General features: G+C 41.8%; 1 protein-coding gene across 2 annotated transcripts in view; it reads left to right on the forward strand.

The window, feature by feature from the left end:
* FANCC (FA complementation group C) overlaps positions 1–25,922 on the forward strand; it is a 223,763-nt gene that overhangs the window by 192,046 nt on the left and 5,795 nt on the right. For both annotated transcript variants that reach the window (XM_007497923.3, XM_007497925.2), the window contains 3 exons: positions 5,509–5,590; positions 7,546–7,720; positions 18,627–18,827. In XM_007497923.3, the coding sequence (XP_007497985.1) occupies positions 5,509–5,590; positions 7,546–7,720; positions 18,627–18,827 (458 nt within the window). The remainder of the gene's footprint in view (positions 1–5,508; positions 5,591–7,545; positions 7,721–18,626; positions 18,828–25,922) is intronic.

The following is a 25,922-nucleotide window of genomic DNA, read 5'->3' on the forward strand; positions in this document are numbered from 1 at the left end:
CACAGATCACCTCTTGTACTCAATCCCCAACTGACAACACCCAGGAATGCTATAGCCAAATTCAAGAACAAGATAAAAATATTACAAGCTGCTAAGAAGAAGTCATTCAGATACCATGGAACCACAGTGAGGATGACACAGGATCTGGCTGCATCTACACTGAAGGACCAAAAGGCAAGGGATATGATACTCTGGAAAGCAAGGGAACTAGGTCTAGAACCAAGAGTCAACTACCCAGCAAAACTTATTATATTCTTACAAGGGAAAGTATGGTGATTTAACAAAATAGAAGAATTCCAAGCATTTGTAAAGAAATGACCAGATCTGAACAGAAAATTTGATGTCCAAGCACAGAACTCAAGAGAATCATCAAAAGATAATTAAGAAAGAGTGGAAAAAACAAAACAAAAAACAAAACTTTTTTTTAAGAGCCCCAATAAGTTAAAATGTTATGTATCCATATAAGAAAAGAGGTCATTGATAACTCTTAAAAATTGTTATTATTACCTGGGCAGCTAGAAGAATTACACTTATAGGAAACAGTGACAAATTGTATAGGATAAAATGCCAAGACATAAATATATATATATATATATATATATGTGTGTGTGTGTGTGTATATATACACACACAACTAGAGATAAAAAAGAGGTTAATACTAAAAGAAATGGGAAAAGAAACAAAAGGAGGTTAGTTTATATGTCACAAAGAAACTCATGGTGGGGGGAGAACATCAATACACTGGAAGGCTAAAGAGGTTGGAGATGGGAAATACTCAACCATTATGTGCGTTGAAATTGACTAAAAGAGGGAAGAACAATCCAATCCATTGGGGCAGAGAAATGATTTGCGCCCTATAGGGAAGTAGAAGGATAACAAATGGATTGGTGGGGAGGGAAGCATTACAAGGGATGGTAGTTTAAAAAGATTGTAAGAAAATAAGGGGGGAATAAGAAGGGAGGGGGTAGAAAGGGAAGCAAAATAAGGTGGGAATTAGGGGGACTGATTAAACATTCGTGTAGAAGGAAATAGTGAAAGAAGAAAAGGCAGGACTAGGAGTAGACATCAAAATGCTGGGAAATACAGAGTTGGTAATCATAACTCTGTCTGTGAATGGAATAAACTCACCAATAAAATGCAAGCAAATTGCAGAGTGGATTAGAAACCAAAACCCTACCATATGCTGTCTACAAGAAACATACATGTGGAAGGCAGCTATGCATAGGGTGAAAGTAAGAAAATGGAGCCAAATCTATTGGGCATCAACTGATAATAAGGTGGCAGGAGTCGCAATCATATCTGACAAAGCCAAAGTAAAAATAGATCTAGTTAAAAGAGATAGAGTAGGTAATTACATCCTGATAAAAGGCAGTTAGACAATGAGAAAATATCCATACTCAACATGTATGCACCAAATGGCATAGCATCCAAATTTCTAAAGGAGAAATTAGTGGAGCTCAAGGATGAAATAGAGAGAAAAACTATACTAGTGGGAGACCTGAACCTTCCTCTATCAGAACTAGATAAATCAAACCAAAAAATGAATAAGAAAGAAGTGAATGAAATCTTAGAAAAATTAAAGTTAGTAGATATGTGGAGAAAAATAAATAGGGACAAAAAGGAATACACCTTCTTTTCAGCAGCACATGGTACATTCACAAAGACTGGCCATGTACTAGGGCATAAAAACATTGCAAACAAGTGCAAAAGAGCAGAAATAATAAACGCAACCTTCTCAGATCACAATGCAATGAAAATAATTAGTAAGGGTACATCAAAAATTAATTGCAAATTAAACAATACGATTCTCCAGAATCAGTTAAAGAACAAATCATAGAAACAATTAATAATTTCATTGAAGAAAATGACGATGAGACATCCTTTCAAAATGTATGGGATGCAGGCAAAGCAGTACTCAAGGTGAAATTCATATCCTTGAGTACATATATTAACAAATTAGAGAGGGCCATCAAAGAACTACCTAAGAATAAATTCCCAGGTCCATCTATTCTATCAAACATTCAAAGAACAAATAATCGCAAAACTATTTTACAGAATAAGCAAAGAAGGAGTTTTACCAGATTCCTTTTAAGACACAAATATGGTATTGATTCCAATGCCATGCAGGTCAAAAACAGAGAAAGAAAACTACAGACTAATCTCCTTAATGAATACAGATGCAAAAATCTTAAATATGATACTAGCAAAAAGACTCCAGGAAGTGGTCACAAGGGTTATTCAATATGACCTGGTAGGATTCATACCAGGAATGCAACCCATCCACATAATTGACCAAATTAACAAGCAAACTGACAAAAATCACATGATTATCTCAATAGATGCAGAAAAAACCTCTGATAAAATACACCTATTCCTATTGAAAACACTAGAAAGCATAGGACAAGGGCCTTTTCTAAAAATAATAAACAGTATATATTTAAAATCATCAGCAAACATCATCTGCAATGGGGATAAACTAGAAGCCTTCCCAATAAGATCAGGAGTGAAACAAGGATGCCCATTATTACCTCTATTATTTAACATTGTACTAGAAATACTAGCTATAGCAGTTAGAGAAGAAAAAGGAATTGAAGGTATTAAAAAAGCCAATAAGGAGACGAAGCCTGCAGATGATATGATGGCCTACTTAAAGGGTCCTAGAGAATCAACCAGAAAGCTAGTTGAAATAATCAATTTTAGCAAAGTTTCAGTATAAAAAATAAACCCACATGTCATCAGCATTTCTATATATCTCAAACACTTCTTAGCAGCAAGAATTAGAAAGAGAAATTCCATTTAAAAATCACCCTAAACAATATAAAATACTTAGGAATCTATCTGCCGAGACAAACACAGGAAGTATATGAACACAACTACAAAACACTCTCCACACAATTAAAACTAGATCTAAACAATTGGAAAAACATCAACTGTTCATGGGTAGGATGAGCTAACATAATAAAAATGACAATCCTACCCAAATTAATTTACTTATTAGTAGTGCAATACCCATTGAACTACCAAAAAAACTTTTTTACTGAATTAGAAAAACCATAACAAAGTTCATTTGGAAGAGCAAAAGATCAAGGATATCCAGGGAAATCATGAAAAAAAAAATGCCAAGGAAGGAGGACTTGCAATCCCAGAACTCAAACTATACTATAAGCAGTGGTCATCAAAACAATTTGGTACTGGCTAAGAGACAGAAAGGAGGATCAGTGGAATAGACTTGGGGTAAGTGACCTAAGCAAGACAATTTATTATAAGCCCAAAGATGACAACTCTTGGGACCAAAATCCACTTTTTGATATAAATTTCTGGGAAAATTGGAAGACAGTGTGGGAGAGATTAGGTTTAGATCAACATCTCACACCCTACACCTAGATAAACTCAGAATGGGTGAATGACTTGAATATAAAAGAAGGAAACTATAAGCAAATTATGCGAACACAGAATAGTATACATGTCAGATCTTTGGGAAAGGAAAGTCTTTAAAACCAAGCAAGGGCTAGAAAAAATCACAAATGTAAAATAAATAATTTTGTTTACATCAAATTAAAAAGTTTTTGTACAAACAAAACCAAAGCAACCAAAATTAGAAGGGAAGCAACAAATTGGGAAACAATCTTCATAAAAACAACTTCTGACAAAGGTCTAATTACTCAAATTTACAAAGTGTTAAATCAATTTTACAAAAAATCAAGCCATTCTTCAATTGATAAATGGGGAAGGGACATGAGCAGGCAATTTTCAGTCAAAGAAACCAAAAGTATTAACAAGCACATTAAAATGTGTTCTAAATCTCTTATAAATCAGAGAAATGCAAATCAAAACAATTCTGAGATATCACCTCACACCTAGCAGATTGGCTAACATGACAGCAAAGGAAAGTACTGAATGCTGGAGACGATGTGGCAAAGTCTGGACACTAATTCATTCCTGGTGGAGTTGTGAATTGATCCAACCATTTTGGAGGGCAATTTGGAACTATGTACAAAGGGCACTAAAAGACTGTCTGCCCTTTGATCCAGCCATAGCACTGCTGGGTTTGTACCCCAAAGAGATAATAAGGAAAAAGACTTGTACAAGAATATTCATAGCTGCACTCTTTGTGGTGGCCAAAAATTGGAAAATGAGGGGATGCCCTTCAATTGGAGAATGGCTGAACAAATAGTGGTATATGTTGGTGATGGAATACTATTGTGCTAAAAGGAGTAATAAAGTAGAGGAATTCCATGGGGACTGGAACAACCTCCAGGAAGTGATGCAGATCGAAAGGAGCAGAACCAGGAGAACATTGTACACAGAGACTGATACACTGTGGTACAATTGAATGTAATGGATTTCTCCATTAGTGGCAATGCAGTGACCCTGAACAAACTGCAGGTATCTACGAAAAAAAACCACTATCCACATCCAGTGGAAAAATTGTGGGAGTAAAAACACCAAAGAAAAACAACTGCTTGATCACATGGGTCGAGGGGGACATGGCTGGGGATGTAAACTCTAAATGATCATCCCAGTGCAAACACCAACAGCATGGAAATAGGTTCTGATCAAGGACACAAGTAATACCTAGTAAAATTGCTTGTCACCTATGGGAAGGGGGGAGGGGATGGAGGGAAATATTATGTTTCTTGTAACCAAGGAATAATGTTCTAAATTGACTCAGTAAATAAAGTTTTTAAAAAATTAAAAAGAAAAGTAGAAAAAGCAACTTAAATAAAGGTCCAACACCTTTAATTTCCTAAGTTGTAACATAATATAATGTTAATGATTTCAGTTTTGGGTTTTTGTTTATATTGTTCCTCTCATCTCTGTGATATATGCTAATAACTAAGAAATAATGATAAAACATATTTCATGCATTTGGCTCTATGCTTTATATAAATTTGAGGGATATTGCTTTGGGACTTTATGAAAATGCCTGAACTTTTTTTCGTATGTGATTTTAAACTGCAGGCATTCGAGTATTTGTACATGTGCAAAATCATAGCATAGTCATGAATGAATAAATGTAAACTTCAGAGAAGGAGGTTGTTTTTATATCAGTCTACCCATATACTGAGGTATTGTAGACTGAGTTAGATCATAATTATAAAAGAGTTAATTGGATAATTTGTTTCTTATCCCCAATTGAATGTTTTGGAAAGTCACCACATATTTTGATATAATTGGTCTTTTATGATCAGAGGAGGCGTAGAACTGGGAAAACAGGGACACAGTAACTCTGAATTCCAGGAAGCTTATATGATCTCTGCCCACACAGTGCCTGATTTGAAGAATCCTTTGAACTCAAGCCCTCTGTAATACAGATGAAACTTTGTTCCATGGGCTATATAATACGGATACATAATAGATATGAATGGGGCAAAAAAGTGTATGGATTTGAGGTGGGTTCCACAACTGAAAAATAGCATAAAGCTTACTATAGATAAGATCTCTAGATTTTAATTAGAGCATTTACCCACCAAATATTTTATTCCTCCTTTTTATTTTTCCTCCTAGATTTACCACGTGGACTTTGGTGTCAGCACTTGAATCACATTTCAAAAACACTCAAAAACATAGTTGAAGATCAAAGTACTCAGTGAGCCATCATACCTTTTGTTTTCTTTTAGGTTTTGCTTCTTTTGTGTTTTTATATTTTCCCTATATTTTTGGAAGTGGAGCTGGGGGTGGGGTTGTAGGAGCTAAGCACTTGGTGGTCATCATGAAGGATTTAGGAGTTTTATTCTTTGTATTATTCTTAGTATTATTAGAAGTTAGAAAATCAATAAGGGCATCAGGAAAATAGGAAAATAATCAATTAAGGTTGTGTTCATGGTGACTCTGAGGAAATCCAGGTAGAGGGAGATAGCAGAGACTAAAGTTGCCAGTGCAAATTTGGAAGGAAGGATGAGGTCAGGGTTAGAGGTAAAGAGTTTGGATTAGTCATACTCATTGTGATGATGGTTGAAACTGTAGGCCTGGACGAGATCACCAAGAGATTGAAATAGGGGGGAGGATCAGGAAGAGGACATGCATTTAGTGTAAGTGGAGCTAGAAGAACCAGCAAAGGAGGCAAATAAGGAATAAGCAGAATTAAAAAGGATTATCAGGGGAGTCTATGTCATAAAAGCCAAGGAAAGAGCATGAAAGGAAGGGCTGGCATTCAGCAGTGTCAGACTTGTCAGAAATGTCAAGGATCAGGAAATGCTTTTGCATTTATTGTTTAGTCAGGTATTCAAGTGTCACCTTTGACAGAAGTTTCAATATAGTGGTAGTGGTGGACTCCAGAGTACGAGTTGAAGAATGAATGTGTGCTGGGGCAGCTGGGTAGCTCTGGATTCAGAGCCAGGCCTAGAGATGAGAGGTCCTGGGTTCAAATCTGGTCTCAGACACTTCCCAGCTGTGTGACCCTGGGCAAGTCACTTAAACCCCATTACCTAGCCCTGACTGCTCTTCTGCCTTGGAACCAATATGTAGTATTGATTCTAAGACAGAAGGTAAGGGTTGAAAAAAAAAAAGAATGATTGTGTGTTAATAAAAATTAATTTCTGCTTTTCTTTTGAGAACTGTGGCAATGAAGAGGAGAGGACTTCATGATAGAGTATGCAAACCCTGTTTTAGACAGAAACAAAGTGAGGAGGGAAAGAAAGCCTAAAGAGAACATTGGTGCAGCAAGATTGTGGAGGAATTGTGAATATAAATGAAGGTGCTTAGATTTGAAAAAAGGGAAGAGCCATTTCCTCTTAGGAAGGATGAGAGATTTTTGAGGCAAAGGGGAGAAGATGAGGAGGCGGAAACTGGACCATGTCAGTCTTCATTGAGTAAGTTGTATTAAGAGGAAGAAGGACATGGTGTTATTGAGCAGAGTAGAAAAGGTTTGAACTGAGCTTTGTGAGGTTATAGGGAAAAAAATCTTCCTGGTAAGGAAGATAAGAGGCTTTCAGAGAAACTGATTTTTCTACCCCAGTTACAACATCAGTGTTGTCCTACCATGGCAGCTGTGCCTCCAGAACATTTGCCATTGTCACTGAGCGAGCAGGGCAGCCATTTTTCTAGACTCTATCCCGATTGTATGAAGCCTCTTTCTTATTTGTTAGCTGTTTAGCCAGCTGAAAGGCATGCATGTACCTCCAGTGAGGCCCATTCCCATCCGGTTGAACAGTTATATGGCCCGGAGGTGCTATCTACAGATTTAATTTTACAGCATTTCTGTTCATCATGACAAGAAAATTGTTTTTCAAAGTCTATGTACAATCAATCACAGAAGTCTCTGACGATTGGAAATTGGAAAATACTTAGTGGAAATCGTGTGTGGAGTTCCCAAGAAGAGAACTATCCTTCCAAATGCCTTTGGTTGGGAACAAGCTGGCGCTGTTAGTTGTTTACCCAAGACTAAGCTGGTATGCCCCTTGAGTGAGGCTCCTAAGTACTGCAGTGAGTGAGGAACATAAAGGACTTCCACAAATATTAAGTTAATTTTAAGAACTGGGGGGGGCGGGGGGGGAGTGAATTAGTGAATTTGCCAACCTACCATTTATCTTATTTCTGTTCCAGATCCTGTGGAAGTCCCTTTGAGCAGTGGTTTTTATTCATTCATTTTGGAGAATGGGCTGATATTGCTGCTGAGGAATTACTGATGTGGAGAGCCGAATCCCCTGAGGCCTTGCTGTGGCTCTTGGCTTTCTACTATAACCCACATGATCAAAATCAAGAGTGGATTCAGACAATGGTGGGTGGCAGAATTGCCTTAGTAGTATTCAGAAACCATCAGGGCAGTGATGGCGAACCCTTTAGAGCACACGGTGCTGGGTGCCATGCCCCACCCTGCTAACCCAGGCAGGGGAAGAAGAAAGCCTGGGGCATGGCCTGAGTGCTCTGTCCAGGGGAGGGAGTAAGGCAGAGGGGCGGGGAGTAAGGCAGAGGGGCGGGGAGGGGAAGGGGAGAGGGGGAGGAGAGTGGCTCCATCAGGGGACAGCACGCATACCCACGTCTCTACATGGTGTCTTTGACCATCATGGCATTAGGGCGTGGGAGGGTGGGAGGATGTTCTGTAGGAAGGAGCCAAAAGATGAGTGTTTACCTGAATGTCATGGTTTCATCCAAGGTCTGCCTAGGTTCTTGCTCTGGCCATTTTGGTGATATTTAGTATTGTGCCATTGATTTCTACCTATGTCTACCTTTTGTTTTATCCATAAAATTGGCGCAAGAAAGTAAGATTTCCTTAAAAGACAGTAGAGAAGACTTCCGGTTAAGATGGCGGCTTAGAGAAAGCTAAAGTTCAGATCTCCGGAAAACCCTTCCCGACCGATCTCAAACTATAAGTTCCTAAGGCGCCGAAATTCAAAACGATCAACAGCATAGACCCTGGGAACCCTCCTCCTGGACCTGGACCCGGATCAAAAGGTAAGGCCCCACTCAAAAGCCAGAACCCGAGATCACTCGGACCTAAGGGGTAGGAGCTCAGAGTCCAAGGCTCCGGGAAGCCGCAGCCCGGCCCGGCTCAGAGAGCAGGCTTGTCTGAACAACAACCCTCAGGGCCTTCTATCCAAGTCCCAGTGAAAGTCACTGCCCTCGGAGCTCCCCCCGCAGAGAGCAGGGTCCTCGGAACAACAACCCTCAGGGCCTTCTATCCGAGTCCCAGTGAAAGTCACTGCCCTCGGAGCTCCCCCGGCAGAGAGCAGGGTCGAAACAACAGCAACCCTCTGGGCGGGCAAGACAGCCTCACGGGCTGGATCCTGCTATCCAAGTCTCAGTGAAAGTCCCTGCCATCGGAGCTCCGGGAAGCCGCAGCCCATCCCCCCACAGGCCGACAAAACAGCCTCACGGCCAGCTATTCTGAAGGCAACTTCCGGAAAGCAACCCGACCCAGAGAGCCGGGGGAGAGTGTGGCCTCGTGGTCCGACCCTTCCATTCCAGTTCCAGTGAGGCATATTCAGTTTAACCCAGGGAAAGCTCATAGAACCGACAATCTGCCCAGGACTAAAGCCTCTGAACACCAGACAGAGATAAGAAAAGCTAATCCTCCACATTCAGAGATGGCAAACTCCACAGAAGCCCCAAAATACCAAGAAAAATAAGAAGAAAGGGGCGACTTTGGACACATTCTATGGAGCCAAAATACAAAATACAGAGCAGATAGAAGATAATATACAAGAAAATACTCCAAAACCTTCCAAAGGAAATGGAAACTCTCCACAAACCTATGAAGAATTTGAATCAGAAATGACCAAAAAGATGGAAGCCTTCTGGGAGGAAAAGTTGGAAATAATGCAAAAGAAATTCACGCATCTACAAAACCGGTATGATGAAACTGAAAAGGAAAACCAGGCTTTAAAGGCCAGAATCAGGCAGCTGGAAGACAACGATCGTGTAAAAGAGCAAGAATTAATAAAGCAAAGCTAAAATACCAAGAAATTAGAAGAGAACATAAAATATCTCACCGACAAGATGACAGATCTGGAAAATAGAGGGAGAAGAGATAATTTAAGAATAATTGGACTCCCAGAAAAGCCAGAAATAAACACCAAACTGGACATGGTGATACAAGAGATAATCAAAGAAAATTGCCCAGAGATTCTAGAACAAGGGGGCAATACAGCCACTGACAGAGCTCACAGAACACCTTCTACACTAAACCCCCAAAAGACAACTCCCAGGAATGTAATTGCCAAATTCCAAAGCTATCAAACAAAAGAAAAAATCCTACAGGAAGCCAGAAAAAGACAATTTAGATATAAAGGAATGCCAATCAGGGTCACCCAAGACCTTGCAAGTTCTACTCTGAATGATCGTAAGGCATGGAACATGATCTTCAGAAAGGCAAGAGAGCTGGGTCTCCAACCAAGAATCAGCTACCCAGCAAAACTGACTATATACTTCCAAGGGAAAGTATGGGCATTCAACAAAATAGAAGACTTCCAACTTTTTGCAAAGAAAAGACCAGAGCTCTGTGGAAAGTTTGATACCGAAAATCAAAGAGCAAGGAATACCTGAAAAGGTAAATATTAAGGAAAGGGGAAAATGTTATCTTCTTCTTTTACTCAAACTCTCTTCTATAAGGACTACATTTATATCAATCTATGTATACTAACATGTGGGGAAAATGTAATGTATAAATAGGGGGTAAAGAAAGACCAAATAGAATAATCATTCTCACACAAAGATTCACATGGGAAGGGGAGGGGAAGAAAACTCCTATAAGAAGGAGAGGAAGAGAGGGTTTTTTTTTTTTTTACTTAAACCTCAATCTCAGGGAAATCAACTCTGAGAGGGAAAAACATCCAGATCCATTGGGATCTTGAATTCTATCTTACCCAACAAGGGTAGGGAGAAGGGAAAACCAAGGGGGGAGGGGGAGAGGGAGAACAAAAAGGGAGGGAAAGAGAGGGGGGAGGGGACAAGGGGGACTGATTCAAAGTAAATCACTGGACTAAAAGGTAGAGCCGAAGAAGAAAAGGTTAGAATTAGGGAAGGCTACCAAAATGCCAGGGAGTCCACAAATGACAATCATAACTTTGAACGTGAATGGGATGAACTCACCCATAAAACGTAGACGAATAGCAGAATGAATTAGAATCCAAAACCCTACCATATGTTGTCTTCAAGAAACACACATGAGGCGGGTTGACACCCACAAGGTCAGAATTAAAGGATGGAGTAAGAGCTTCTGGGCCTCAACTGATAGAAGGCAGGAGTGGTAATCATGATATCTGATAAAGCCAATGCAAAAATAGACCTGATCAAAAGGGATAGGGAAGGTAATTATATTTTGTTAAAAGGGACTCTAGACAATGAGGAAATATCATTAATCAACATGTATGCACCAAATAATATAGCACCCAAATTTCTAATGGAGAAACTAGGAGAATTGAAGGAAGAAATAGACAATAAAACCATACTAATGGGAGACTTAAACCAACCATTATCAAATTTAGATAAATCAAATCAAAAAATAAATAAGAAAGAGGTAAAAGAAGTGAATGAAATCTTAGAAAAATTAGAATTAATAGACATATGGAGAAAAATAAATAGGGATAAAAAGGAATACACCTTCTTCTCAGCACCACATGGCACATTCACAAAAATTGTCCATACATTAGGTCACAGAAACATAGCACACAAATGCAGAAAAGCAGAAATAATGAATGCAGCCTTCTCAGATCACAAGGCAATAAAAATAATGATTAGTAATGGTACATGGAAAACCAAATCTAAAACCAATTGGAAATTAAACAATATGATACTCCAAAACCGTTTAATTAAAGAAGAAATCATAGAAACAATAATTTCATCGAGGAAAATGACAATGGCGAAACATCCTTTCAAACCTTTTGGGATGCAGCCAAAGCGGTAATCAGAGGTAAATTCATATCCCTGAATGCTTATATTAACAAACAAGGGAGAGCAGAGATCAATCAATTGGAAATGCAAATGAAAAAACTCGAAAGCGATCAAATTAAAACCCCCCAGCAGAAAACCAAACTAGAAATCCTAAAAATTAAGGGAGAAATTAATAAAATCGAAAGTGATAGAACTATTGATTTAATAAATAAGACAAGAAGCTGGTACTTTGAAAAAACAAACAAAATAGACAAAGTACTGGTCAATCTAATTAAAAAAAGGAAGGAAGAAAAGCAAATTCACAGCATTAAAGATGAAAAGGGGGACAGCACCTCCGATGAAGATGAAATTAAGGCAATCATTAGAAATTACTTTGCCCAATTATATGGCAATAAATACACCAATTTAGGAGAAATGGATGTATATATACAAAAATACAAACTGCCTAGCCTAACAGAAGAGGAAATAGAATTCTTAAATAATCCCATATCAGAAATTGAAATCCAACAAGCCATCAAAGAACTTCCTAAGAAAAAATCCCCAGGGCCTGATGGATTCACCTGTGAATTCTATCAAACATTCAGAGAACAGTTAATCCCAATACTATACAAAACTATTTGACATAATAAGCAAAGAGGGAGTTCTACCAAACTCCTTTTACGACACAAACATGGTACTGATTCCAAAACCAGGCAGGTCAAAAACAGAGAAAGAAAACTATAGGCCAATCTCCCTAATGAATATAGATGCAAAAATCTTAAATAGGATACTAGCAAAAAGACTCCAGCAAGTGATCAGAAGGATCATTCACCATGATCAAGTAGGATTCATACCAGGGATGCAGGGCTGGTTCAACATTAGGAAAACCATCCACATAATTGACCACATCAACAAGCAAACTAGCAAGAACCACATGATTATCTCAATAGACGCAGAAAAAGCCTTTGATAAAATACAACACCCATTCTTATTAAAAACACTAGAAAGCATAGGAATAGAAGGGTCATTCCTAAAAATAATAAACAGTATATATCTAAAACCAACAGCTAATATCATCTGCAATGGGGATAAACTAGATGCATTCCCAATAAGATCAGGTATGAAACAAGGATGCCCATTATCACCTCTACTATTTGACATTGTACTAGAAACACTAGCAATAGCAATTAGAGAAGATAAAGGAATTGAAGGCATCAAAATAGGCAAGGAGGAGACCAAGTTATCACTCTTTGCAGATGACATGATGGTCTACTTAAAGAATCCTAGAGATTCAAACAAAAAGCTAATTGAAATAATCAACAACTTTAGCAAAGTTGCAGGATACAAAATAAACCCACATAAATCATCAGCTTTTCTATATATCTCCAACACAGCTCAGCAGCAAGAACTAGAAAGAGAAATCCCATTCAAAATCACCGTAGACAAAATAAAATACCTAGGAATCTACCTCCCAAGACAAACACAGGAACTATATGAACACAACTACAAAACACTCGCCACACAACTAAAACTAGACTTGAGCAAATGGAAAAACATTAACTGCTCATGGATAGGACGAGCCAATATAATAAAAATGACCATCCTACCCAAACTTATTTATCTATTTAGTGCCATACCCATTGAACTACCAAAATACTTCTTCACTGATTTAGAAAAAACCATAACAAAGTTCATTTGGAAGAACAAAAGATCAAGGATATCCAGGGAAATAATGAAAAAAAACACATATGATGGGGGCCTTGCAGTCCCTGCCCTAAAACTATATTACAAAGCAGCAGTCATCAAAACAATTTGGTACTGGCTAAGAAACAGAAAGGAAGATCAGTGGAATAGACTGGGGGAAAGCGACCTCAGCAAGACAGTATACGATAAACCCAAAGATCCCAGCTTTTGGGACAAAAATCCACTATTCGATAAAAACTGTTGGGAAAATTGGAAGACAGTGTGGGAGAGACTAGGAATAGATCAACACCTCACACCCTACACCAAGATAAATTCAAAATGGGCGAGTGACTTAAACATAAAGAAGGAAACCATAAGTAAATTGGGTAAACACAGAATAGTATACATGTCAGACCTTTGGGAGGGGAAAGGCTTTAAAACCAAGCAAGATATAGAAAGAATCACAAAATGTAAAATAAATAATTTTGACTACATCAAACTAAAAAGCTTTTGTACAAACAAAACCAATGTAACTAAAATCAGAAGGGAAACAACAAATTGGGAAAAAATCTTCATAGAAACCTCTGACAAAGATTTAATTACTCATATTTATAATGAGCTAAATCAATTGTACAAAAAATCAAGGCATTCTCCAATTGATAAATGGGCAAGGGAAATGGATAGGCAGTTCTCAGATAAAGAAATCAAAACTATTAACAAGCACATGAAGAAGTGTTCTAAATCTCTTATAATCAGAGAGATGCAAATCAAAAACAACTCTGAGCTATCACCTCACACCTAGCAGATTGGCTAACATAACAGCAAAGGAAAGTAATGAATGCTGGAGGGGATGTGGCAAAGTGGGGAAATTAATGAACTTCTGGTGGAGTTGTGAATTGATCCAACCATTCTGGAGGGCAATTTGGAACTATTTCCAAAGGGCACTAAAAGACTGTCTGCCCTTTGATCCAGCCATAGCACTGCTGGGTTTGTACCCCAAAGAGATAATGGACAAAAAGACTTGTACAAAAATATTCATAGCTGCGCTCTTTGTGGTGGCCCAAAACTGGAAAACGAGGGGATGCCCATCAATTGGGGAATGGCTGAGCAAACTGTGGTGTCTGTTGGTGATGGAATACTATTGTGCTCAAAGGAATAATAAAGTGGAGGAATTCCATGTGAACTTAAACAACCTCCAGGAAGTGATGCAGAGCGAGAGGAGCAGAACCAGGAGAACATTGTACACAGAGACTAATACACTGTGGTATAATCGAACGTAATGGACTTCTCCATTAGTGGCGGTGTAATGTCCCTGAACAACTTGCAGGGATCCAGGAGAAAAAAACACTATTCATAAGCAAAGGATAAACTATGGGAGTGGAAACACCGAGGAAAAGCAACTGCCTGAATACAGAGGTTGAGGGGACATGACAGAGGATAGACTCTAAATGAACACTCTAATGCAAATACTATCAACAAAGCAATGGGTTCAAATCAAGAAAACATCTAATGCCCAGTGGACTTACGCGTCGGCTATGGGGGGTGGGGGGGTGGGAGGAAAAGAAAATGATCTATGTCTTTAACGAATAATGCTTGGAAATGATCAAATAAAATATATTTAAAAAAACAGTAGAAATTACTCAGGAACATCATGAAGATGAAGTATTATCTTTATGCCCTTATATATGCCTTTTAAAAATTTATCTTGATTACCTCATATTTATCATAACAATTTTCCTTCTTTTTGATGTTTAGTCAGAGTATTGGGGGGAGGGGAAAGGAGAGGGAGGGAGGGAGAGAGAGAGAGAGAGATTTTTTTTTTGACGAGCTTATACTTACTGTGGGCAGCAAGGTATTTCAATGGATTGAGAGCCTGACCCAGGTTCAGATTCAGCCAGGAGGTCCTGGGCTCAAATCTGGCCTCAGATTCTTCCCAGCTGTGTGACCCTGGGCAAGTCACTTAACCCCCATTTCCTAGCCCTCACCACTCTTCTGCCTTGGAACCAATACACAGAATTGATTCTAAGACAGAAGGTAAGGGTTTAAAAAAACCAACTTCTTATTTGCCAGGACTGTGCTAGGGTGCACTGGGAATGCAAAGGCAGCCCTAGCCCTGAATTAGTAAACAATGTCTCAAAAAAGAGGAATTGATTCCCTAAAGGTCACAGACTAACCTTAGTGGCAGAGCAAGGTCTGCAACCCAAGTCCTCCAGGTATGGCATCAGTCACCTTATGGCAGTACTTTCCATTCAGCCAGTGGTGCTCCTTCTCATTTGATGTTACTTTATAACGGGACACCCTAGTGCCAAAGCTTTGGCTTGAGGCTCTTCCACTCAGAATCCTTCCCAGATGGACTCAATATTCACTTTGATAGCTCAAGGGTGCCTGCAGAGATAGAAAGAAGGGGCCGCAAACAGATGCCAATCCCCAAATGCGTCTGAATTATGTCCATTTCTTCCTATGGCAATCATGATTCTTAAAACAATGTTCATTATTTTTAAAAAGAGATAAATTGGTGCCATATTTTCACTTTTTCTAAGTTAAAATTCTCCCAGAGAAACAAAAAAGACTCACAAATATTTACCTATATTGGTGTTGCCTTTTTTCAAGCAACAGAAAAACCAGAGCAAGCACATCCTTTGCCGAGCACTCAAGAAAAGTTTCTTCATTCTCTTAAAATTTGAATATGAAAAAGCATCTGCAGAAGAAAATTCTGACAGTTTCAGTTCGTTTTATAGCCCTGTCAATGCCTTTAATCAAAGCTTTTGTAGTCCAGGATGATATGAAGTAGCTTCGTATCTTTAGCACAGTTAATCAGTATTGTGCTTACTAATACATTGGGAAATAGCAGAGTTCCTTTTCAGAAACAAAGTCTTAGCTATCAGGTGATTATTTTCTAGTTCTAAAAAGGGTTTCTAAGCTGAGGATGGAAAAAGCCAATCCAGACCTGAAACAGAAACAGGCTGCTTGTTAGAGAGAAAAGGCAGGTGGGTGGCACTGCCCTTTATGCTAGACCTGACTAGAATTACAGGATCCCAAGTTTAGAGCTGGAAAGGACATTAGAGTTCATTTAATCCAGCTGCACCTTTTCATTTTAAAAAGTTGCCAACTTCACAAATATCCATAAATACAAATATTTCCTTATATAAACAAGAACTGAATAAAAAGAGCGTATGATATGGAATTTCTTTTATAGTTTGGAATTTTTAAAGGAAATATTCAATTTTAACATTATTAATTCCTTCACTGCCTTGCTTGCCTTTATGTGTCTCCTCAACTTCCTTCTGCTCTCTTCTGTTTAGTTTTTAAATATTTCATTGATGCTTTTTCTTCTTCACTCTGAGTAGCCTCCTTCTCGCTTGTAACTCTCCCTTCCCTCCCTGAAAAGATCTCCTTTGTAACAAATAAATATAATCTGGAAAAGAAATCCCCACAAATTGATCATGTCTGAAAGCATATCCATTATTCTGCACTTCTAGTCTATCTCTTCTTTCAGGAAGTAGAAATCCTGGTTCATTTGTTATCATTCTTTTGCAGTCATGATCAGCCATTGCACTGTTCTCATTAATTTCATAGTTGTTTTCCCTTGAGATGTTGTAGACCTTCTATAAGTTGCTTTTGTTCTCTCTTCATTCAACTTTAGCGCATACAAATCCTCCCAGGTTTTTCTAAATCCATCTCTTTCACCATTTCTCATGGTATAACAATATTTCATTATGTTCCAATGCTATTCTTGTTCAGTCATTCCTTCAGTTGATGGGCATCCTCTTTGGATCCCATCTTTTTACAGGAGATAAAGCTGAGGTAGAGGGAAATTAAGTGACACCCAAGATCACATAGGTGGCAAGTAGCAAAAACAGGCCAAGAATCTCTGGTTATATATTCAATAATCTTTCTATCTCTTTGAACTGCATATTTACCAATGAGAAAAAAATAGAAGATATGATAGCAATAAGGAAGTTTACTTAGTTTGTAATAGAAACATCTTTTTTTTTTTTAATCCAAGTGCTTAGCTTAAAAGTAAGGATCTTATGGGCATTTTCAAACTGTAAATCCTAAAGCTCTCGTGTTGTCTTTGTCAAGATGTGTTTCAGAGAGTTAAGGTCGAGAATCAGAGGAATTTGACATTCTTGGCACACTCATGGCATGATCTGTCCTCACCACCATTCCTTCCTGCAAAATCCCTTCTGCACCAGCTTTCCTCGTGGAAAGGTTCCCTCATTAAAACAGTAGCTCCCATTGGTGATTGTGAATCTAAGAAGAATCTTTAATTTCCACCTTTAACTGATTCATTCTCTTCTCTAGAAAAATGCAGTGTACAGCAATGCGGTGTGTTGAGGGCCAGGGGGCTGTGGGAATAGTGCCCAGGTAAGCTGCCAGGCATGGTAGTGAGCAAGCGGGTAGAGGGAATCCATCTGGGAGGGAAATGAAATTGTAGCAGGAGTCAGTAACAAAGTGGGATAAGAAAACAGACAATTTTTAAACTATGAAGTTGCCACAGATACTTTAGAGAGCCCAGAAAGTCTCTGGGTGCAAAAGTGAGATTTACAACAGGAAAGTTATGATAGAGAAAAGGCAGTGAGAATACAAGCAACGTGAGCTAATCGAAATCTTCTCTGCTTCTCTTGGGTCAGTGGAAGAAGGTTTCCCAGTTTCTCACAGTTTGGTGTGGTGTCAGGAGGGTTTCAGACAGCACCCCGAGTGTACTGGTGTTTGTGAAGGTCCTCATTGGGGGAAGTCTGTCTTTCAACAACAGTAGCGAAAATGGACTCTCAAATGACGTAAAATCAGTCACTGGAATTCTCGGCACAGAATGAAGTATTCTTTAGAACACAGGTTGAAGATAGTTCTCCCAGGATCCCTGTGGCATTTCCGAAACATGTTTTAAAATTTGTGTCTTGTTTTCTATCCACAACTTGATATGCTTTTTTAGCTGCAAGCATATATCCAAGCATGAAATTTGTATTTCCCTCCCTCTTGCAGTAACTGCTTGCAGTCTTGTAACAGTTTCCCATTATCATGCTGACTCTTGAGGCCCTTTTTGACCTCTTTTTATGCTGTAAAACATGGATGTACTTCAAAACCTACGTATTAGCTATTACAAAGTATGAACTAAAACTTCTGCATAGGGTCTAAACAAGCTGGAAAAATACAAAAAAAGAAAAAAGGAAAACTTGCCCTGTTACCAGAGTGTTTGCTCAGGAAAGGAGGAGGCAGATCACACAAGGCTTTAATTGACTTGCAGTTGTGATCCTGAAGGGAGCCCCCCGTTCTTTTTCCCACAATGTAAAAATCTTACTGCATTCTGCTTATGGACTTTCTTTGTTTCCTTTCATTACCAAAAAAAGGTCAAATCTTGGCACAATGCCCGACTGCTTAGCGTGCAAGACCAAAGAAGTCAAGAAATTTCCATTGCACCAATTTAGGGTTGTGTGGGGGAAGTAGCGTGTAAACGCAGACGTGCATTGCTTCCTCCTCTTGTCCTCCATATACTTTAGCTCTTTTGATTTTACAGTGAGGGGCTCTTCACATAACATTGGTGGTCTAGTACTGAACCGATCCCAGAAACAGAATTCTGGTGTGCTTGTCTTTGCATTCTCTAACCAGCTGCCCTTTGTTATTGCTCCCCCCAGGTAGACGTGAGAGCGGTACATGGGCACATCATGAAACTTTTCGACAGAACTCCCCTCTCAGTGAAGGATCTGCAGGCCGTGGCTGGCGAGAGCAGTGAGGATGGCACAAGACAGCCTTCTACTCAACGATTCATCAGGCACCTCCTTCTCAATTTCCTGCTGTTCTCTTCTGAAGGACATACGATTGCCCAAGAATTCATCGTAAGTGTTTACCTTGTTGTCTGGTGGTTCTTGTCAATCCAGGGAACAGCTCCATGGATTCAGAGACCAAACAAAAAGGCCACCATCCTGCGGGAAGAGGGGCACCAAACTGAAGACTGCTGTCCAAATGGCATCTCCAAGAAAGAGGGCTTTTACAGGGGCATTTATTTACAAAGCATTCATCTTGTCGTTTATTTCTTTGTGGTAACCAAGGGCTGGACCAGTACAATAATGTCTGAAACCTGGAATACAGCGATGGCAGCACCATGTAACTACAGGGTGACTGCAAAGAGCCCCAGACATTGAGGAAGCACATGCTTTCTTTCTGTCCTTATGTCCCACCTTTGTCATCTCTCTCTCGTTCCAGGCCTAGAGTGTCTATAGGAAGGCTTGTAGGAAACCCAAGAGCAGAAGTCACTTGTTTTCCTTCCTTCTGTAGCATTTCCTCCTGCTTCTGCCAAAACTGGGTTTCTGGAATCTATGAATCTCGAGGATGAGTCATTGGCTTCCAGAGTAATTAAAAGCAGGAGGACTCTTTTAGGTCAGAGTACAAACTATATAAAAAACCCGGCAGCTCTAACTATCTTACTAGCTGACGGCGAGTCCTAACCATTGCTCGAGACAGCGGGTGTCGCTGTCAGGTGTGGGCCTCTATCCGCACGCATATTCCTAACCATGCTGCTGGCAGCTGGGAAGACGGCCGGGCAGCAGCTAGCTGAGGAGGTAGAAGACTGGAAAGAGGAGAATGAGGGACGCTACGGGAAGAGGAAGAGCAGCAATGGAAGATGATGCTCCAGTGAGGGCTTTATACGGTTAGGAAACTCTCCAGAAAAGAAGAGGATGCTAAAATGCCAACAACAACCCTCTTTTTGGAATAGTCACTGTTGTTGAATTTGTTTAGCTGTTAAATGTCTGTTTCCAGTGGTCATCTACAGCTCTTTCAGCCATGAACCAAGTCAGCTGCTATTCCATTTGGGCACGTCTAGGTCTCTAGCCCTTGTCTCTGTTCTTGAGCTCTCACACTGCCTGTTGGCTTTGTCCAGCTGCGTCCCACGTGTACCTCATCCCAGTTTGTGAAAAATGGCGCTCATTCTCTTTCCCCCGAGGCCCAGCCTTGCTCCTAAACCTTGATGTTCTGTCTGGCCAGGCCGCACCGCCATTTCTCTCCCTCACCCTACATCCCCCTGACCTTGGGCTCTGGCCCCCTTTCACTTGGATATCGGAGTCCTTGGCTCATGGGCTTCCTCAATCCACTCCCTTCTGTCGGCTCAACAGACTCCCGAAGCTCCGATGTGGCCATCTTCACGAAGCTCCCCTAGGCTCGGGGTCGCCGCATCCTTCACCCCCTTCCACCTCTCCCAGCTCCGCGGCGCACTAGGTTCCCTTACCCGAGCTGCCCTGGGCCTCCTGGAGCCGGCGGGCCACTCCTCCCCTGGACGGGCTCCTGCTTCCTGCTTCTTCCCATTCTTATTCCCCGCTCCACGGCCTTGTCTCTAGCTCTGTGTCCTCCACGCACGTTCCTGCCGTAACATGCCTGCGGCTTCGCTGAGGCGGCGGCCTGCCTTCTGGTTTAAGTAGGACGTCCTTGACGGTAGGAGAAAGCTGTTTTCTGGTCACTCGCAGGGTCCGGCGCTGGCTGCCGCGGCCTCGCCCCGCGGGGCTTCAGGGGAGCGAGAGCGTCTGTGGGTGCTGCCGTACACGAGGCGCTCGACATAGAGCCGGGGAAGGCGGGGAGGGGCCTGCTGGCAGGCCGCCTCCTGTCCGGCTTTTAATCAGTTGGTTTAAATCCGATGAAGCAAAGCACGGTGAGCAGTTCTCAGTGTTGCCGTGCGGCGCCTCCCCCTCTGCCTAGCAACAGCTCTGCTACGCCTTGTCTAAGGGTGAGGACCAAGGCGTCCAGAGGCCGAGGACGCGGCACCACCTGAGGGACGAAACTGGGCCGGAGGGGCGGCTCTTCTGCGCCTGCCAGGCAGCCGGCTTCCTTCTTCCTGGGCCGTGGGAGGGGGGAAGCAGGAGGAGCAGGCGTTCCCCTTTCCCGCATGCCGAGGAACCCCCAGTCTGGGCACTCCCGCCTTCCCCAGGGGCAGGGCGCCCCTGCAGCACTCCAGGCAGGAACCTCCATCCCCCCCCAAGCCCAGCTCGTGTTCGTGTTCGCGCTCTCTAGGCTGTCCTTCCGGCCTCCCTCAGAGAGCTTCCCTTTCCCATCTGCTACATCCCCAGCCATTTAAATGGCATAAGAGGACATTGACATCTGCTGATCCCAGACCCTCGTGGGCTGCCTGGCTTTCAGTGACCCGCAGGCCTTCGGTGCAGATTCATGGCTGCTGCTTTTCATGGCTTCTTTCCCTTTTCTCATCAACAAAATCCATCCAGGTCATTTTTTTAGTAAATCAGCAACGAAGCACACGAGACGCCTTTGTCAGCATCTTCATTGTTTGCTCCTCTGACGTCCTTTTCCACGCCTGTCGGCATCTGTTAGAAGCAGCCTTGTTGCGTATGGAGAGAACATCAGCACAGGCACTTCCTCCCTTCTGCTCTGGCTGCCCCGCTCAGTCCTCCAGGGAATCGCACCTCCTGCACGCTGCTGCTTTGCCCTGCCCCCCTGGGAGAGGGAGAGCAGGGCACCGGGTGGCCGCAGTCTTCCTGCGGGCCAGCGAGAACTTGGGAGCTTTAGTGCCCGGATTGGGCGATCCCCTGGCCATGCACTGCTGTGGTAACCCTCAGTATGGGGTAGAGAGAGCAGACAGGAAAAATGCGCAGGAACTCTGCTTCAGTTACGTCCATCGTATTTATGCTGAGTGACGGGGGGGGGGGGGGGGGGGCGCTTTCTGGAAGTCTCCATGGCAAATTCAGCTTCCTTGGAAGTTCTTGTCAGAAAGTACCGCGAAGGGGGAGGCCTCCACTTTACTTACCGTCTCAGGTGGGCTACTTTCAATAAGCCGCTCATTCCCACAGCAGAGACTTCAGCTCTGGCTATAAAGCCCCGCTGCTAAGCTAACCCTGAGACTGATGGAAAGCAGTACCTCAACGGAAAATCCCAGTGTAGCCTCATCCAATTGAACGAATCAAGTCAGCGGGAGAGAATATATTCACGGAAGATAGTTGAGAAGTTCATTAAATGATAAAAAGCCAATATTTCTCCTCATGCCCCGGCTTCTGAAACCGACACCACAAATATGCACCCTCGACAGCTGGGCACCAGCTGGGCATCTTGTTGCTCATCGCAGGAGAGCGTGCCTTCTGGATACCCTCCATACAGATGTTCTAAAAGCCAACTTTACTGTTATCGGTATTTGAAATTAGGGGCCTTTGCATCAGGGTTAAACCTGCATTCAGATGCCCCTGAGTGATGCGACTAACTGTCATTGGCAGAGGACTTTCTAGAGACCCATTTCTGACGTCCCTGGGACCAGGCTTCCTGGTGACATTCTGAGGCATCAGGGGCTCTTCTTTTGCAAGGAGCTGCATTACTCTACAGGCAAGGCTAGGTTCTTGTGTGTGTGTCAGCCAGGGCTAAGACATCCTAAGATAGGCGAGGCAAGAACTTCGTGTTAGAGCTCTTTTACTAGGATTTCAATGTGAATCTGGGGCCATTCTGACAAGACTGAATGCTGTTCCTGTCCAATCCAGCCCTAACTTTGGGATTTAAATGAATGTGCAATCTTGGGGAATGTGGAAGGGAAGTGGGCACGAGGGACATGATTTGTGTGAGAAGAGCAGCCAGCAGGAGATCAAATACCTCCTTGTAGAACAGCCAGAAGTGGTTTTGGATCTCTCTATTTTGTCCTAATTCAGTTCCTTCCTCAGTTAGAACCCTGAAAAATCAACCATCTGAGCCTTCTTTTAGAGCTGGGGTCAGTAACAGGTCTACAGAATACCCCGATCTTGTAGGTAAATAATGACCTCTTCATGGATCCTTCTGTCTACTCTGTACAATCTTTACCATGTTTTAGAATTTAGTAAACCTTAAACAACTTGCCTCGGTTTTTTCTCTCTTCTGTACAAACTGCCAGCTCTCTCAGCCTCTTTCATATAGCTTTACTAGTTCAGTCAATCCAGGATTATATTATCCTTGCCCTAGTCTTTTTTAGTTCACCTTAAATTTGCCTTGCAGAGCTCCTTTCTCTTTTTCACCCTTACCTTCACTATCTCTGACTTTTCTCTCTCTCCTCTCACATCTTCTCCCCTCTTGGCTCTCTGGCTCTTTTGCCACAGCCTTGTCCTTTTTTATGTTCTATTATTTCTGCTTTCTGCCAGATGCTGGAGATAAAAGGAAAGGCAAAAGAGAGTTTCTGCTTTTAAGGATCTTATGGTCTAATGGGGGAGTGAACATGCAAACAATTAAGTACCAAGAAGCTATCTGCAAGATAAATAGGAAATAATTAACAGAGGGAAGGTACTAGAATTAAGGGCAATCAGGAAGGGCTTCCTGGAAGAGATCATTTTAGCTGGGAATTTAAGGAAACCTGGAGTAGAATTGAGAAGAGAGAATATTCCAGGCATGTGGGAAACCCAGAGAAAATGCCTGGAATTAGGAGATGAAGTGTCTTTTTCAAGGAACAGCAAAGAGGCTAGTGTCATTGGATTATAGGGAGTATGGGAGGGGTGAGGTATAAAATGACTCAGAAGGCAGGAAGAAACCAGCACATCTTATATTTGATTCTGGAAGTAAGAAGGAGCCCCTGGAGCTTGGTTTGTGGTGAATGGGCATATCTGAAACCATCAGCCAACATCATCTGCAATGGGGATAAACTAAAAACCTTCCCAATAAGATCAGGAGTGAAACAAGGATGCCATTATCACCTCTACTATTTGACATTGTACTAGAAACACTAGCTGTAGCGATTAGAGAAGAAAAAGAAATTGAAGGTATTAAAATTGGCAATGAGGAGACCAAGCTATCACTCTTTTCTGATGATATGATGGTCTACTTAAAGAATCCTGGAGAATCAACCAAAAAGCTAGTTGAAACAATCAATGACTTTAGCAAAGTTGCAGAATACAAAATATCTCCAACACATCTCAGCAGCAGGAATTAGAAAGAGAAATTCCAGTCAAAATCACTTCAGACAAAATAAAATATTTAGGAATCTATCTCCTGAGACAAACACAGGAACTATATGAACACAACTACAAAACACTCTCCACACAACTAAAACTAGACTTGAACAATTGGAAAAACATTAACTGCTCATGGGTAGGATGAGCATCCTGGGCGACTGAGCAGCCCTCTCTAGGACAGCACTGCTCACCCTAATCAAGGGAGGGGACTAGAAAAGGTGTCCCAAACATTGCCTGCCCTACAAACACCCAGTCAGCACACCGCAGCTGGCAGGTCATCCCTTTAAGCGGTCGAAATCAAAGAAAACAAAATACAAAGAAACTCCTACTAGGAGCATGGAACATTACTTGATAGAGAGAACACCCCAGGACCTGAGAGAAGAACAGCTTTAATCGGTAAAGAACTGGCGTGATATAACATCGACATCGCAGCCCTAAGTGAAACAGGCTTACCAGAAGAGGGATCACTCAGCGAACCCACCACTGGATACACCTTCTTCTGGAAAGATAGAGCCATAAGTGAAGAGAGAATCCATGGTGTTGGCCTGGCCATCAAAACCAAATTGCTCAAACAGCTGTCAGACTTGCCTGTGGGCATCAGCGAGAGGCTCATGAAGATCCATTTACCTCTCAGCAAAGACCAGTATGCCACAATCATCAGCACATATGCCCCAACACTGACCAGCACAGAGGAAACCATTGAGCAGTTCTACTCTGACCTGAGTGCTGTCCTGCACTCAGTGCCCACCAATGACAAGCTGATACTACTGGGAGACTTCAATGCCCGCATTGGCCAGGACCATGAAAGATGGAAAGGAGTGCTCGGCAAACACGGCGTGGGCAAAATGAACAATGGCGTACTGCTACTCAGCAAATGCTCAGAGTTCGAACTCACCATTATGAACACTGTGTTCAGAATGGCGAACAAATACAAAACAACGTGGATGCACCCACGATCAAAACAGTGGCATCTCATTGACTACATCATTGTACGCCAGCGAGACATCCAGGATGTACAGATTACCAGAGCCATGAGAGGAGCTGAATGCTGGACAGACCACCGATTGGTTAGAGCGACTCTTCAAATGAGCATTGCGCCATACCATCCAAAACACGCCCAGACAGTTCGCGCATCTTGAAATGTGAGTCGTCTCAGAGATCCATTTTATCTGCAAATATTCCAGTCCTGTCTGAACGACAAGCTGTCTGCCAAGGGACCACTCACTGGAAGCCCAACCGAGAAATGGAACCAGTTCAGAGACGCAGTGAAGGAAACCTCAAAGGCAGTCCTAGGCCCCAAACAACACAACCACCAGGACTGGTTCGACGAGAACAACACTGCTATTGAACAAAAAGAACAAAGCCTTTATGGAGTGGCAAAATAACCCAAACTCTGCTCCTAAAATGGACAGATTCAAGTCTCTCCAAGCCACGGCACAGTGTGAGATCAGGAAAATGCAAGACTGATGGTGGGGAAAAAAAGGCAGAAGAAATCCAGCGCTTTGCTGACACGAAAAACTATAAACAATTTTTCAATGCCCTCAAGACTGTCTATGGGCCATTAAAATCTGCCACTGCCCCCTTGCTATCCTCTGATGGTGACACTCTCATAAAAGACAAAAAAGGCATCAGCAACAGGTGGAAAGAACACTTCAGCCAGCTCTTCAACCGACCCTCCTCAGTCGACCAAAGGGCCCTTGACCCCCAAAACCGCACCATTGAACAACATGACGTCCCTCCTTCAATAGAGGAAGTCCAAAAAGCCATTAAACAAATGAGTGCAGGCAAGGCACCCGGTAAAGACGGGATCCCAACTGAGGTGTACAAGGTCTTAAATGGAAAGGCACTCTAGGCATTCCACATAGTGCTGACCAGCATATGGGAAGAGGAAGACATGCCCTCAGAACTCAGAGATGCCTCTATCATAGTCCTATACAAGAACAAAGACACACGAGCAGCCTGTGACAACTACAGAGGCATCTCACTACTCTCCACTGCTGGAAAGATCCTCACCCGTGTTATACTCAACAGACT

Source organism: Monodelphis domestica, chromosome 7 (assembly GCF_027887165.1).
Source record: "Monodelphis domestica isolate mMonDom1 chromosome 7, mMonDom1.pri, whole genome shotgun sequence".
NCBI classification, from domain to species: Eukaryota; Metazoa; Chordata; class Mammalia; order Didelphimorphia; family Didelphidae; genus Monodelphis; species Monodelphis domestica.